Below are 15,804 nucleotides of genomic sequence, written 5' to 3'. Positions count from 1 at the left end.
CATAGAAATGTTATATACCATTGGCTAATAACATTCAACATGTATATATTGAGCTACAAACTAGCATATATTACATAGAAATAGGAAAATTTACATAGAAATTGGTACTTGAGGAATTTACAGTGAATTTATCCTTATACATGCAACTTTCCCTTGTAGTTGTGAAGACCTTAGAATTTGAGAAGTGGATGCAAACTCTCCTTGTCATGGAAGAATTTGTCTGAGGCAATCGAGGAATTTCACATCATTCCCAATTGATTTGCCATAAGCTAGCACTACATATTCCAAGACAAAGCCTTATCCTAGGAGAATGAAAAGCGAAGTGTCAGAAGCATCCCTGGCTATAAAATGGAAATAAAAATAGTGGTTGTTTCAGCCTTCATGAAAATAAGTAATAATGCTGAATATATGCATGAAGATATGACCATGGTGTGGCAGATGGTGATGCATTCAGCGTCTCCAATCGATGTCTACCCGGAGAAGGAAAGAATAACTCATCCAATTATTATGTTCTAAAATTTGAGGGTACTTATAACTCAATTCATGTGATTTCCAATATTTTTCCAATGTTGGATTATTCCCAGCCTGTGGGTTTGTAACACCGCAGGATTGATATTTCTCTTCAAATGTTTGGGACGGTTTGACATAGTAACCATTCAAGGCGTTGACCAAAACATCTTAAGGACAAAGTAATTCCAAAGTTCCACATCTTACCTTGAAAGATATCGAGTTGTAGGATCAAACAAGGGGTTGACATAGTAATTCCAATGTTCCAGATCTTACCATGATCGCCACCACTGGTCTGGAAAGTTGTTAAGAACAACTTTTGGGTTGTTCCTAAATAGAAGAGAAATTAAACTAAGAATAAAAACTACACTAAGGCTTTGTTTGCGAGTTTTGAGGGGAAGGAAAGGAAAGGCTAAGGAGGGGAAGGAAAGGAAAGGGAGGGAAGGGAGAAAGGAGGGAAAACCTTCCCCTTGTTTGGGAGTTAAAAAACCAACAAGGAAAGGAAATGGAGGGCTTATGTTATAATTTTACTATTTTACCCTTTTTTCTCTTAAAAACAATACACTGTGTTATACTTTGTAATTTATCTTGATATTTATTCAAAACAACTTTTCTCATAAAAAATAAATTATTACGATCTATTTTTAAAAAACAGCTTATTTATATATAAAAAAAAAAGCTTATTACAATCTCTTTTTTAAAAACAACTTATTTAAAACAGCTTATTTATACAAAACAGCTTAATACAATCTCTTTCAAAAACAACTTATTCAAAACAGCTTATTTATACAAAACTGCTTAATACGATCTCTTTTCAAAACAACTTTTTCAAAACAACTTATTTATCCAAAAAAGCTTATTACAACCTCTTTTAAAAAAGCAGCTTATTCAAAACAGCTTATTTATGCACAACAACTTATTACGACTTCTTTTTTAAAAACAGCTTATTGAAAACAGCTTATTCATCCAAAACAGCTTATTACGACCTCTTTTTCAAAAACAGCTTATTCAAAACAGATTATTTATACAAAACAGCTTATTAGAACCTCTTTTTCAAAACAGCTTATTCAAAACAGGCTGTTTTCAATAAGCTGTTTTCAATATGCTGTTTTTGAAAAAGAGGTCGTAATAAGCTGTTTTGGATGAATAAGCTGTTTTCAATAAGCTGTTTTTGAAAAAGAGGTCATAGTAAGTTGTTTTGGATGAATAAGTTGTTTTCAATAAGCTGTTTTTGAAAAAGAGGTCGTAATAAGCTGTTTTGGATGAATAAGCTGTTTTCAATAAGCTGAATTTGAAAAAGAGGTCGTAATAAGTTGTTTTGGATCAATAAGCTGTTTTCAATATGCTGTTTTTGAAAAAGAGGTCGTAATAAGCTGTTTTGAATGAATAAGTTGTTTTCAATAAGCTGTTTTTGAAAAAGAGGTCGTAATAAGCTGTTTTGGATGAATAAGCTGTTTTCAATAAGCTGTTTTTGAAAAAGAGGTCGTAATAAGTTGTTTTGGATGAATAAGCTGTTTTGAATAAGCTGATTTTGAAAAAGAGGTTGTTAAAAGTTGATTTGCTTAAATAAGCTGTTTTGAATAAGATGTTTTTTGAAAAGACGTGTTAATAAGCTGTTTTGTATAAATAAGCTGTTTTGAATAAGTTGTTTTTGAAAAAGAGGTTGCAATAAGTTGTTTTGCATAAATAAGCTGTTTTGAATAAGTTGTTTTTTGAAAAGAGGTCATAATAAGCTGTTTTGGATAAATAAGCCTTTTTGAATAAGTTGATTTTGAAAAAGAGATTGTAATAAGCTGTTTTGGATGAATAAGTTATTTTCAATAAGTTGTTTTTGAAAGAGGTCGTAATAAGTTGTTTTTGATGAATAAGCTGTTTTGAATAAGCTGATTTTGAAAAAGAGGTCGTTAAAAGTTGATTTGCATAAATAAGCTGTTTTAAATAAGTTGTTTTTTGAAAAGAGGTTGTAATAAGCTTTTTTGGATAAATAAGTTGTTTTGAAAAAGTTGTTTTGAAAAGAGATCGTAATAATTGGGTTATATCTAAAATTGTCAATTTGAATTATTATGAGGGCAAAATTGTCAATTTGTATGTTTAACCCCTCAAAACCCCCGAATTTGGGGGAACTTTAAAATTGAACAAATGAAGCCCTTCTAAACCCCCCAAAACATTTCCCTTGTTTTTTTAAAACTTGCAAACAAGGGTTTACCTCTCCATAAGCTTTTCCTACCCCTCCCTTCCCCTCCAAAACCCAACTCGCAAACAAAGCCTTAGTATCCAAGCTGAATTATTGGTTATCTGCTGAAAGAAGGATGTCCTAACTCCTACGCAACATTGCTAGTCTAATTTAATTAATAGGATTTGTTGTATTTTTAATCTAAATCTAAATCCTCATTGGAAGAATGTCTTTTGCTTTTTATGGAGACTAATCATGTTTTCATGGGCACATAAAATCTTTCATATTGCTCCTAGTTTTCTTAGTTGGCCACTAACTTTGGGATTGGCATTTATGAGGAGGGACGGATCCAGAAATCTTGAATAGTGTTGATAATGTATATATAAATTTTAAGCAGTAAAGTATATACCAGAATTAATGTTATTGATTACTATAAGACTCATACAGTAACCTCAAAACATCACTACTAAGCATACGGGGAATATGTAATACAGAACAATCAAAACACAAAAAGTGTTGAAATAAAAATTATACAAAAGTTAAAAAATAAAAAAGCACATAAGCATACGGGGATAACAACGCAACAGACACAATCAAAATACGAGAATAGTAACACCTCTAAGCATTTTCCCTCAAAAAAATTGTAGGAGTGATCCTTAGTTTGAGTTATAATCTAAGACCAAGCCAAAAGCTTCACCAAAAAGTTTCCACTTTCCTTTCCTTTGGGTTAGAATTGAGTCCTCTTGCTTTTAATGTTAGGTGGGTGTTTTTTCGGGATGATGGTTTGAGGTTCCTCATGTATACGGTAGTGATTTTCACCTTTGGGTGTACAAGATATATACAGCACATTGTAATTATGTTTTAAAAAATTTAAATAGAACATTGTTCTTTAAAAAAAAACATTTTTATTTTATTACGGACCTCTTTTCATTTACAGAGCCGAGCCTCCAAATTCGTAAAAACGGCCCTGGTGGTAGTGTTAACTCTAGGTTTAAGAGTTTGATTATATGGTTTTTGTTAAAGTTGAATTGATGAATTTTTAAAAGATAAAAAATTGAGTTTTTTTATGAAGATGATAAAGGTTATACGAGGAAAGAATATCTAACGGTGTATCATCAACACTTAATTATTTTTATTTTTTTTCATCTTCTTTCCTGACCACCATCAAGAAAGAAGATGAAAAAAATAAAAATAATTAAGTGTTGATGATACACCGTTAGATATGATAGATTTCTTTTATCCAACCGTCTCTTTTTTGAGAAATTTAAAATTAACAAAGTAGGACCAAAATGATTGACAAAAAACATATATAAAAGAACCAAATTGAAACTTTTGTAAAAAAAAAAAAAAAAGTTACTCCCTCCAGTCTTTATTATAAGAAAAATTTGACTTTTTAGGTTCATAGAATAATTAATGTATCTTATTGTAAATATAGACTAGATACATCATTTATACAATGAATCAAAAAAGTTAATTGTTTCTTATAATAAGAACGGACGGAGTATGTTATAGGACCAAATTGTAAAAAAAGAAATAAGTTCAAGAAAATCTAAACAATCAAATTCAAAATCTGGCACGGCGCGTCACGGTTGCGCATTTTTCGTACAACATCACAAAGTGCACATAAGTTCAAGAAAACAACATTTTTGAACCTTCACTCCTCAGCGTGAGTTGAAATCAACAAGAAAAAGCAAGGTAAACCTTTTCTTCTTCCTTTCACTCTTACTAGAGTTCTTCGTAATACGTTAGCGAAGAATATTAATAAATTCTTTTTTTCTTCCAAGAAACCGAAATTGCCGTGATTAAATAGAATATGCATATTATACATTAAATCTGTTAGTGGTAGTATTTTGTATCATTTCTTTTTTATTTTGGAATTTTAAGCAACTCTGGTTGACCTAGGTATTATTTTGATATGTCACTTTCATTTGGTGAACTGGTGTTTGAAATCGATGATCTTGTTTTAGGTAAACCGTCATTTTGATCCTTGAATGTGCGAGATGTTGATAGTCCTTGAATGTATCAAAATTGCTAACACATCCTCAACCGTCTTTTTAGTTAGCTATTTTGATCATAAAATGTGTCTTTCGTTAGTCTATTTAGTTCGGAAAATTACAAACAAAGGAGACACTTTGAATGAACTTACAATTTTGATAACATTCATATATCGTCATGACATCACCTCACACATTCATGGATCAAAATAACAGTTTACTCTCTAGTTTTGGTATAATTGACCATTTTAGTAAGAACTATGATGAGCAATGATTTAAACAGAAAAAATTGACATTGTGTTCATCAACCGTATATGAAAAAATACGCAATCCAAGTGTGTACACCCTCTGGTCACTATTATAAGCAAAAATCAACATTTTCATCCAAGTGTGTACATTTTTGCTTATAATAGTGACTAGAGGGTGTATTTGATTGAAGGAGATAGTAGAGACTAATAAAAAATTTCAAAATCGTTTAATATAATATTCCGTGTCGACTATCAACTTTTTGTGTCAAAATAACATTTTCAAAAGAAAAAATAACGAGTCACATTGAAGAAGGAAAATTAATTATGGATAGGACACTTATCACATTAGCTATCACTTGAAGGCTTTCAGTTCTGATAGGAAGATTAAACTCATTACATTCACCTGTCACATATGCACGTAGCTAATGTTCATATACCACAGATTCAAAACCAATCAGAAATACAGTGCTGTATCTTTTCCAAAGTTTGAATTTAATTCAAATCTTCTGTACGAACAGTTTGATTCACTTGAAACAATGGCAAAAAAATATGAGGGAGCTGCTATTGGAATTGACCTTGGCACGACCTACTCATGTGTTGGAGTGTGGCAGGAGCAAAACGATCGTGTGGAAATCATACACAATGATCAAGGAAACAAAACAACACCTTCTTGTGTTGCTTTTACTAATTCTCAAAGATTGATTGGTGATGCTGCCAAAAATCAAGCTTCCTCTAACCCAACAAACACTGTGTTTGGTAATTCATTTATTCTTTTGTTCCAGCACTGTTTAATCTTTAGTTAGTGTCAAATATGTTCTTGTTCTCTATAACGTTTACATTTTTTATTTTTATTTTTAATTATTGTACTCGTTTCTTTTTCCTAAAAATTGTGAAATTTAATGCAGATGCTAAGAGGTTGATTGGAAGAAAATATAGTGATTCTGTTGTTCAAAATGATTTACTGTTGTGGCCCTTCAAGGTAAATGCTGATGCTAATGATAAACCCATGATTGTTGTGACGTGCAAGGGTCAAGAGAAACACGTTTTTGCTGAAGAAATATCATCTATGGTCCTCACAAAGATGCGGGAGTTTGCTGAAGTATTTTTGGAGTCACCTGTCAAAAATGCAGTGATTACAGTACCTGCTTATTTCAATGATTCACAGCGAAGAGCCACCAAAGATGCTGGTGTCATTGCTGGCCTTAATGTCATTAGGATAATCAATGAACCTACAGCGGCTGCTCTTGCATATGGCCTTCAAAAGAGAGCTAATTGTGTTGACGAGAGAAAAGTTTTCATCTTTGATCTTGGTGGGGGAACTTTTGATGTATCTCTCCTTACATTGAAGAATAATGTCTTTACAGTCAAGGCCACTGCCGGAGATACTCACCTTGGAGGAGAGGACTTTGATAATCGGATGGTGAATCATTTCGTGAATGAATTGAAAAGGAAAAACAAAGTTGACATTAGTGGAAACTCAAAAGCCCTGAGGTAGCTGAGAACTGCATGCGAGAGGGCAAAAAGGTCGCTTTCTTACGACACTGAAGCCACAATTGATATAGATGCTATATGTCAGGGTGTTGACTTCTGTTCATCAATCACTCGAGCTAAGTTTGAGCAACTCAACATGGACCTCTTTGAAAAGTGTATGGAGACTGTTAAGAGTTGTTTTAATGATGCTAAGATGGACAGCAGTAGTAGTATGGATGATGTTGTACTAGTAGGATTCCCAAAGTGCAGAGTCTTTTGCAAAACTTTTTCAGGGGGAAAGATATTTTTAAAAGCATCAACCCTGATGAAGCTGTTGCTTATGGTGCTGCTGTCCAGGCTGCTTTGTTGAGTGGAGGCATTATGACTGCTCCGAACTTGATGCTGCGAGATGTTATACCTTTGTCTCTTGGTACCTCAGTTAGAGGAGATATCATGGATATACTGATTCCAAGGAACACTTCCATTCCTGTCAAGAAAAGAAGAACATATGAAACAATATATGATAACCAACGCAGTGTGTTGAATGAAGTTTATGAGGGCGAGAGAATAACAGCCAGCGAGAACAACTTGTTGGGTTCTTTTGATCTCCCAGTTGCTCGTGGACCTCGAGGCCTTCCTCATGTAGTATGCTTTAAAGTAGATGCTGATGGAATTTTGAACGTCTCGTGAGGATGAAACCTCTGGGAATAAGAAAGATATTACAATAACTAATGAAAATGGAAGATTATCAACTAAAGAAATTAAGAGAATGATTCAAGAAGATGAGAATTTCAAAGAAGAAGACATGACGTTCAAGAAGAAATCTAAGGCAATAAATGCTTTGGATGACTATCTCTACAATGTGAAGAAAGTTATGAAGGATACGAATGTTAGTTCTTTGCTTCCTACACAAAGCAAAAATAAGATCACTTCTCTAATTACAAAATGCGAATATTTGCTTGATGGTGACAAGAAGGAAGAAGCATATGTGTTTGTGAACATGTTGAAGGAGCTTGAGAGCATCACCGGATCTACTTTGGGCATGAAAAAAAATGGTTTGGTTGATTAAGATACTGGTTTAGTACTTTAGTTATCGTTAGTAGTTTTTTACCAATTTTCTTTGCATCCGTTTCTATAACTGTGGGCCTACTTATTTTGTTTCTTTGATTACATATTTTATCATTTTGGTAAAATATGCTATAGTGGGCTAGTTTATCTTTGAGTAAATAGTCAATTTAGTCCCTGACTTTGCACCTCACTGTCACATAGGTCCCTGACTTAGGATTAAATACAAACAAGTCTCTGACTCTACACTTCCGTTATCACTTTAGTCCCTGCCGTTAAAAAAAACTGTTAAGTGATGATGTGGCACGCTGACAAGGAGTATGACGTGTCACAGGGACTAAAGTGAAAGTAAAAAATGGTCACTTTGGTCCCTGAATCGAAAATCAATATCCTCAATTTACTGTTAGATCTCTGACTGTGTATACTTACTGTCAGTTAGGTCCCTGATTCGAAAATCAATATCCTCAACTTACTGTTAGGTCCCTGACTGTGTATACTTACTGTCAGTTAGGTCCCTGATAGTAAACACGAAATTTCACTAAGATCCTTAGCAAGTTGTTAGTTTAACATGCTACTTACGGACAACACTAAGGTATTTGTGCTAAATACCAAAATATTATTATAACACTTATAAAAATGATTCCATAGTTTAATAACAGATGTTTCCATAAATTTAACTATTAATCAAAAGATTGCATCATATTTAGGCATATAATTCAGCAATTCATTACATAATAATTCAGCAAAATATTAAACAAAATATTGCACGACAGTTGTGCTTATAATTTAGCAATTTCGGTACATAAATAAACTAACAAACATCACATAGTTGACCTCGGACACATAGTTTAACCAATATTATTTCTATGAAATAAGCATAGAATAAGCACTAATAAGTAGTTAAGGATTAATAAGCATAGGATAAAAAGTAACATGCTTTTCTTATAACAAATGCTGGAGGTAGTAATACCAAAATCTCATTTCTTGGTATGCAGACTCACTTAAATCAAATAAAGCATTAATAGCAAACTTAAAGATGCATAGAACTCAGTGAAGACAATGCTCTGTAACTATCTTAAAGATAAAATCCATTATATTTCTATGAAATCCAATATAGTTTAATGGATATACAATTTGTTTTTTAACTGCAATTGACTTTGTTTTAGTACTTTACAAGTCCCTGCATGTGTCTGATATTGTTAGTTTAAACTATGGAATCATTATAAGCACAACTATGTGTCCGAGGCCAACTATGTGATGTTTGTCAGTTTATTTATGTACTGAAATTGCTAAATTATAAGCACAATTATGGTGCAATATTTTGTTTAATATTTTACTGAATCATTATGTAATGACTTGTTGAATTATATGCCCAAATATGGTGCAATCTTTTGATTACTCTATGGTTGACATTAATGACTTAATAGTTATGTTATGGAAACATTTGTTATTAAACTATGGAATCATTTTTATAAGGGTTATAATAATATTTTGGTATTTAGCACAGATACCTTAGTGTTGTCAGGAAGTAGCATGTTAAACTAACAACTTGGCAAGGATCTTAGTGAAATTTCGTGTTTATTGTTAGGGACCTAACTGACAGTAAGTATACACAGTCAGGGACCTAACAGTAAGATGAGCATATTGATTTTCGATTCAGGGACCTAACTGACAGTAAGTATACACAGTCAGAGATCTAACAGTAAATTGAGGATATTGATTTTCGATTCAGGGACCAAAGTGACCATTTTTTACTTTCACTTTAGTCCCTGTGACACGTCAAACTCCTTGTCAGCGTGCCACATCATCACTTAACAGTTTTTTTAACGGCAGGGACTAAAGTGATAACGGAAGTGTAGAGTTAGGGACTTGTTTGTATTTAATCCTGAGTGAGGGACCTATGTGACAGCGAGGTGCAGAGTGAGGGACTAAAGTGACTATCTGCTCTAATTTTGAGTATCATTATAGAGTTGAGATTGATCTTGAAATTAACCGAATTCTCATTATATGGTTTTGATTTTATTTACATCAGAAATAGAATTTGACAGCAGTGTTCTTGGTCTGCATGATGAGATTTTGATTTTGAATGTTGACAATTGGCATTGTCTAATGTTCCTTTGGTAGGAATCACTCCCAAAGGCTATACTCATAATAATTTTGAATAGAGTATATGAAGCTAACTAATTAGGCATGACCACCATGTCTGAATTCATAATCACATAGTAATATTTTATCAGTAAAAACTGAACTGAGGCGTAAAAATTTCATGCATCGTTCTGTACAAACTGATTCATTTGCAGGTGCACAATCAAGTTGATAAGAGTATTAACTTGATTACACCAACTTATCTACTTTTAAAATTCTCTTTCATAATAAATAAGGACATAGATGAAATTTAACATTTAATATATTTGAAAATTGGTCAAAGTTTCTTATAAAAAGGACCAAAAAATTTGATACTTTTGTTTCGGACCGGAGAGAGTATTTTTCAAGATGGAATCTCAATTAATATTGACATTTATAATGAGTATAGATATTTTTTGGTAACCATGTAATTCGTGGAAGTATTTATCGGTTTTGCCGATTGCTAATCCCTATTGAAGAACCTAGTTAGTCACATTTAGTGTGGTCTCCAATGAAAATACACCCTCCGGTCACAAATATAAGCAAAAATTTACTTTTTAGGTTCATTCAATAAATGATGTATTTGGACTATTAATAGTCCAAATACATCATTTATTGAACGAACCTAAAAAGTGAATTTTTGCTTATATTTGTGATCGGAGGGTTTAGTTACTTGAGCATCCACTCTAGAATAGAATGAATTGTAGTTTTTAATTAGAGTTTTGCTAACAAGTGTCCAGTTAAAGATTCAAAAATTGAAATAATTGGTAAATTTTATGTAAAAAAAATTATTTTTAAAAGTTTTCATTTTCAAAATAAAGTTTCTTATTTAAACTTCTTAGGCTCTGTTTGGTAAAAATAGCGGATAGCTTATAAGCTAACTGATAGTTGATAGCTTATAGTTGATGACTTATAGCTGATAAGCTAATTAAAGTGTTTGGTAAAATTAGCGGTTCAACTAGCTGATAAATGTAAAATGACATAAAAAGATATTCTTAATTTATATTAAAATATATATCAATTAATATTTAAGATATATATTTAGTAATTTAAATTTATTAGTTTAATAAATATTTTATATATTATTAAATTAATGTTTTGCTAAAATTTTATTTATAAATTTATTCCATTTTGATTTTTAGACTTAAAGAAAAATTAAAGTATGAATTATTTTATTTCAGTTTTTATACTTCATAACATTGCACTAAAAATATTTTGCACATAACAAATATCAACTACACCTCCTCAACATTCTTATTTTTAATAGAATTATTAAATTATATTCTTAATATATGTATTATTAACTTATTATTTTTTGTTATAGTTATATTTTAAATTTATTCCATTTCAGTTTTTATACTTTAGAAATAAATTATAGCACAACGTATCTTTATAAGAAATTAAAGTATAAATTTTTAGTTGAATATTATAAATGCTACAAGTAAAAAAAAAAGGTCGTAATATGGAACAAGAAGAAAATTGCATGCCACTTGCACAGTAAAAAAAAGGTCGTATATAAATTATAAAGGGTAAAAAAGGATTTTAGAAAAAATAGTAAGGGTAAAAGTGGAAGAAAAAACAATAAGTTATAAGCTATAAGCTCAAACGTTACTTGGAATAGCTTCTGAAAAATAGCTTATAAGCTCGTGAAATAAGATATAAGCTCATGGTGAAAAAGCGTTACCAAACAGAGTTTTTTTTGTCAAACGAGCTTATAAGCTATCAGCTATAAGCTTTAGCAAACACACCCTTAATCATCTTATTTAAACTTCTTCGCATTTCCCTTTTAATTATATGAACATACTCCCTCCGGTCACTTTTATAAGCAAAAAACACTTTTTTAGGTACATTGAATAATTGATGTATCTAACATATACATGTGACTAGATACGTTAACTATTCAATATACCTAAAAAAGTGTTTTTTGCTTATAAATGTGACCGGAGGGAGTAATCAACTTGACAATATAAACGAGAGACCAACATGTCATGTAGCTGACATAATTACGAGTTTTTAATGAGCATATATAGTTTGCTTTCTAGAGATCATAGAGAAAGAGTCAGAGAGAATAACAAAGCAACAAAAAGTCACCACATAATCAAAGACATAAACATTATATGGTTGACTGTTGACATTACACCAATTACTCCCTCCAGTCCTTATTATAAGAAAAAGTTGACTTTTTAGGTTCATTGTGTAAGTGATGTATCTAGTCTATATTTATAACAAGATACATTAATTAATCTATGAACCAAAAAAGTCAATTGTTTCTTATAATAAGGACCGGAGGAAGTATAATGTAATGCAACGCCACTTTAAAATGGTACCATAGAAACCGTTTTCTAATAGGACAAAAGCAACACAATATTCTTTTATGCTGTCACAATAGATATTCACCATCCCCACAAGGACAAATCTACTCTCTCTGGTCACTTTTATAAACAAAAAATTATCTCAAATTTTGGTCACATATATAAACAAAACTTAACTACTTTTAAACTATTTAATACTACTATTCCTAATACTACTATCAAAAGGAGTAAATAATTACTTTGATGTCTGATTCTGCACCTCGATGTCATAAAGGTTCCTGATTCAGGATTAAATATAAAGTAGTCTCTGAATGTGCAGTTTCGTTATCAGTTTAGTCTTTGACGTTAAAAACTCTTGTTAACTGATGAGGTGTCGTGCATGGGGTATCACGGAGACTAAAGTAAAAATAGAAAATAGTCACTTTAATCCCTAAATCAAAATCAATATCTTCCCAAACTATGAAACACAGATACGGACACGAACACCGGATACGACACGGACACTGACACGCTGACACAGCTAATAATTTGAAAAAATCACATAATTAAGTGTAATTACAAACGTCGGTGTCGAACACGACATATATCCGACATCGAGACACGCCTAATGAGAGATGTATGTACTTCATAGTTCCCAACTTAAATCTCAAATCCTAAATTTGTAAATCCAAAATTCAAACCTATTAATACTTTTTTTATACATTTTTAGAAGTAAATTTTCAAATTCAAATTTCAAATTTCAAATTACATTTGCTCCAAATATATTTGCTCGAAATAAATCATTCGCACCAACCCGGCCTTATTAATTAGTAAAAGAGTGATAAATGTGATGGATACTGTTTTATTTTTCGGTCAATACAGACATACATGAGCATGCTATTATCCTATGAACAAAGAGAAAACCTATGTTGTAATGAAGAAAATGTCAGGAGTAGCTTACTTTCCACCGGAAACATTAACACACACATACTTTCTTCCACAATAAGATTTCAAAATCATCTTTTCCAAAGTAGCTTATTGTCAGGAGTAGCTTCCTTTCCCTTTCAATAAGATTCTCTATTCTCTTTCCACAAAAATCCTCTATTCTCTTTTCATAAAACTGCCTTGAGATCCATCTTTCTGAGGTAAGCAAGCTTCACTTCATCTTTGGAGTTCATTTGCTTTCGGTTTGAATCATTGCATGTATAAGCTCTTTGGTGTTTTGGTTAAGCTGTTTTTGAACAAACACTTTTTAATCTTGTCATTTAAGCTGTTTTTTGTTTCTTATGCTGTTTTTGTTGAAATAGCAATGAATTCACGGTTTCATTCTCTTGGCACAATGGAAGAAAAATACGATGGAGTTGCGATCGGAATTGACCTTGGAACGACTTACTCTTGCGTTGGAGTATGGAATGAACAGAACGATAGAGTGGAAATCATACACAATGATCAAGGAAACAAAACCACTCCTTCTTGTGTTGCTTTTACTGGAACTCAAAGGTTGGTTGGTGATGCTGCCAAAAATCAAGCTTCCTCTAACCCAACCAACACTGTCTTTGGTAATTCATTTTTGTTTGTTCATCATTCTTTGATTTCTATTTAGGTTAAAATATCTTTTTATTTCCTATAAAGTTTATAATATTTCTGTTTTTACCCTTTTAAATTTAATTTCAATTTTGTTTGAGATGATTATAGACTACAAAGTAGAAACATAATTAACTCTTTTAGATATTATTTAAATTGTTATTGTTATATTTTATGTTCTATTGTTACATTTGAAAAACAAATAATATATGCATGACCATTTTAATTTTTGCAGATGCAAAGAGGTTAATTGGAAGGAAATACAGTGATTCCATAGTTCAGAATGATATACTGTTGTGGCCCTTTAAGGTCATTGCTGGTGTTGATGACAAACCGATGATCGTTGTGAAATACAGGGGCAAGGAAAAGCATCTTGTTCCCGAAGAAATATCAGCTATGATTCTCACACAGATGCGAGAGATTGCAGAAGCATTTTTGGAGTCACCTGTTGAGAATGCAGTGATTACCGTACCTGCTTATTTTAATGATTCTCAAAGAAGAGCCACCAAAGATGCAGGTGAAATTGCTGGTCTTAATGTAATGCAGATAATCAATGAACCAACTGCAGCGGCTCTTGCATATGGACTTCAAAAGAAATCTAATTGTGTTGAAGAGAGAAATATTTTCATCTTTGATCTCGGTGGTGGAACTTTTGATGTTTCTCTTCTCACAATTAAGGATAATGTCTTTGAAGTCAAGGCCACTTCTGGAGACACACACCTCGGAGGAGAGGACTTTGATAACAGAATGGTGGAACACTTTGTGAAAGAGTTTGAAAGGAAGAACCAAGTTGACATTAGTGGCGTCCCAAAAGCCTTGAGGAGGTTGCGAAATTCTTGCGAAAGGGCAAAAAGAGAACTTTCTTATATCAATAAGGCCATAATTGACATAGATGCTCTATGTCAAGGAATTGACTTCTGTTCATCAATCACACGGGCTAAGTTTGAGCAACTGAATATGGACCTCTTTGAAAAGTGTATGGAGATTGTTAAGAGTTGTCTTGCAGATGCTAAGATGGACAAGAGTTGTGTAGATGATGTAGTCCTTGTTGGTGGTTCTTCTAGGATTCCTAAAGTGAGGCAGTTATTACAGGAGTTTTTCAAAGGGAAGGAATTATGCAAGAGCATTAACCCTGATGAGGCTGTTGCTTATGGTGCAGCTGTCCAGGCTGTTTTGCTTAGTGAAGACACTAAGAATGTTCCAAACTTGGTACTGCGGAATGTTACTCCTTTGTCACTTGGTATCGATACAGAAGGAGATATTATGAGTGTGGTGATTCCTAGGAATACTTCTGTACCATTCAAGAAGACACAAGTTTATTATACCCCTCAGGTTGAAGGTAATGAATTTTTAGTTGAAATTATGGTTTATGAGGGTGAGAGAATTGTTGCAAGTGAGAACAACTTGCTTGGTTTGTTTGATCTCAAAGTTCCTCTTGCTCCCCGTGGGCTTCCTCTCACAGTATACTTTGCTATAGATGCTAATGGTATATTAAACGTCTCTGCAGTGGAAGAAACCAGTGGCAATAAAAATGAAATTACAATAACTAATGAAAATGGAAGATTATCAAGGGAAGAGATTGAGAGAATGATCCAGGAAGCTGACAATTTCAAGGCTGAAGACATGAAGTTCAAAATGAAAGTTGAAGCAAGAAATGCTTTGGAAGATTATCTTTACAAAATGAGAAAAAAAATGAAGAATGATAGTGTTAGTTCAAAGCTCGACCGTGTAGACAAAGAGAAGATTAATTCTGCAATGATAAAGGGAGAAAGTTTGATTGATGGCAACCAGCAGGAAGATACGTCTGTTTTTGTAAACTTTTTGAAGGAGCTTAAGATGGTCTTTGAAGCAGCTATGAATAAGATCAACAAAGGTTGCTCAGATGTTGAAATGATTATCATTGATTAATTATAATTTTGTTATTTGATTTGCTTCCTTATGTATAACGTTGGAGCTACATGTTTCTGGTACCTTAATTATTTATAATCTTGTTTTTGTTTGAGTAGACTTGAAGTTGTGAGTGATTGGTATATAAACATAAATCCTTGTGACATAACTAATATTATAATTTTAATTTCTGTTACTGATTGTCCTTACAAATTGTGGTTTAGTTCTTGTTTGATAAGCTACACCCCCAGTAAAAGAGTCGTTATGTTCTGTTAGCACATAAAACTGCTTTATGTTTTTAGCATTCAAAGTAGTTGCAGTAATTGGAGAAAATAGTTGCAAGCTGTAAAATATGGCTTTTGTGGACCTATAGTATTATATTATATTTTGCTAAAGACATAATATAATATTATATTTATTTAATAGATGTAAGCTTTAAATTTTTTTTCTTAGGTGACTAT

At 32.3% G+C, this 15,804-nt stretch overlaps 1 protein-coding gene and 1 pseudogene across 3 annotated transcripts; both read left to right on the top strand.

The window, feature by feature from the left end:
* The first annotated feature begins 4,269 nt into the window (after nt 1–4,269).
* LOC146905154 (heat shock 70 kDa protein 4-like) lies at nt 4,270–7,612 on the top strand (annotated as a pseudogene). The gene is made up of 3 exons (XR_015020438.1): nt 4,270–4,375; nt 5,441–5,678; nt 5,828–7,612. The product of XR_015020438.1 is annotated as a heat shock 70 kDa protein 4-like (transcript).
* Nucleotides 7,613–12,725: 5,113 nt separating this feature from the next.
* LOC146905153 (heat shock 70 kDa protein 4-like) lies at nt 12,726–15,539 on the top strand. Of its 2 annotated transcripts, XM_085730005.1 has the most exons (3): nt 12,726–13,017; nt 13,180–13,431; nt 13,692–15,539. In XM_085730005.1, the coding sequence occupies exons 2-3, from the start codon at nt 13,182–13,184 to the stop codon at nt 15,362–15,364; spliced, it is 1,923 nt and encodes a 640-aa protein (XP_085586131.1). In that variant the 5' UTR covers nt 12,726–13,017; nt 13,180–13,181; the 3' UTR covers nt 15,365–15,539. The 2 variants fall into 2 exon arrangements, with proteins under 2 accessions (XP_085586131.1, XP_085586129.1); XM_085730003.1 differs by lacking the exon at nt 12,726–13,017 and having other exon boundaries at nt 13,072–13,431.
* The last annotated feature ends 265 nt before the right edge of the window (nt 15,540–15,804 follow it).

This window comes from Medicago sativa, chromosome 7, assembly GCF_051527215.1.
Source record: "Medicago sativa cultivar Bolivia chromosome 7, Bolivia_mono, whole genome shotgun sequence".
Lineage (NCBI taxonomy): Eukaryota > Viridiplantae > Streptophyta > Magnoliopsida > Fabales > Fabaceae > Medicago > Medicago sativa.
This window is presented reverse-complemented; position numbering and strand designations above follow the sequence as displayed.

Excerpts from the sequence above, each read along its gene's own strand:
- LOC146905153 (XM_085730003.1), top strand. The coding sequence starts at position 13,074 with ATGTATAAGCTCTTTGGTGTTTTGGTTAAGCTGTTTTTGAACAAACAC. Across the intron at positions 13,432-13,691 it reads CCCAACCAACACTGTCTTTG|ATGCAAAGAGGTTAATTGGA; the intron begins GTAATTCATTTT and ends TAATTTTTGCAG.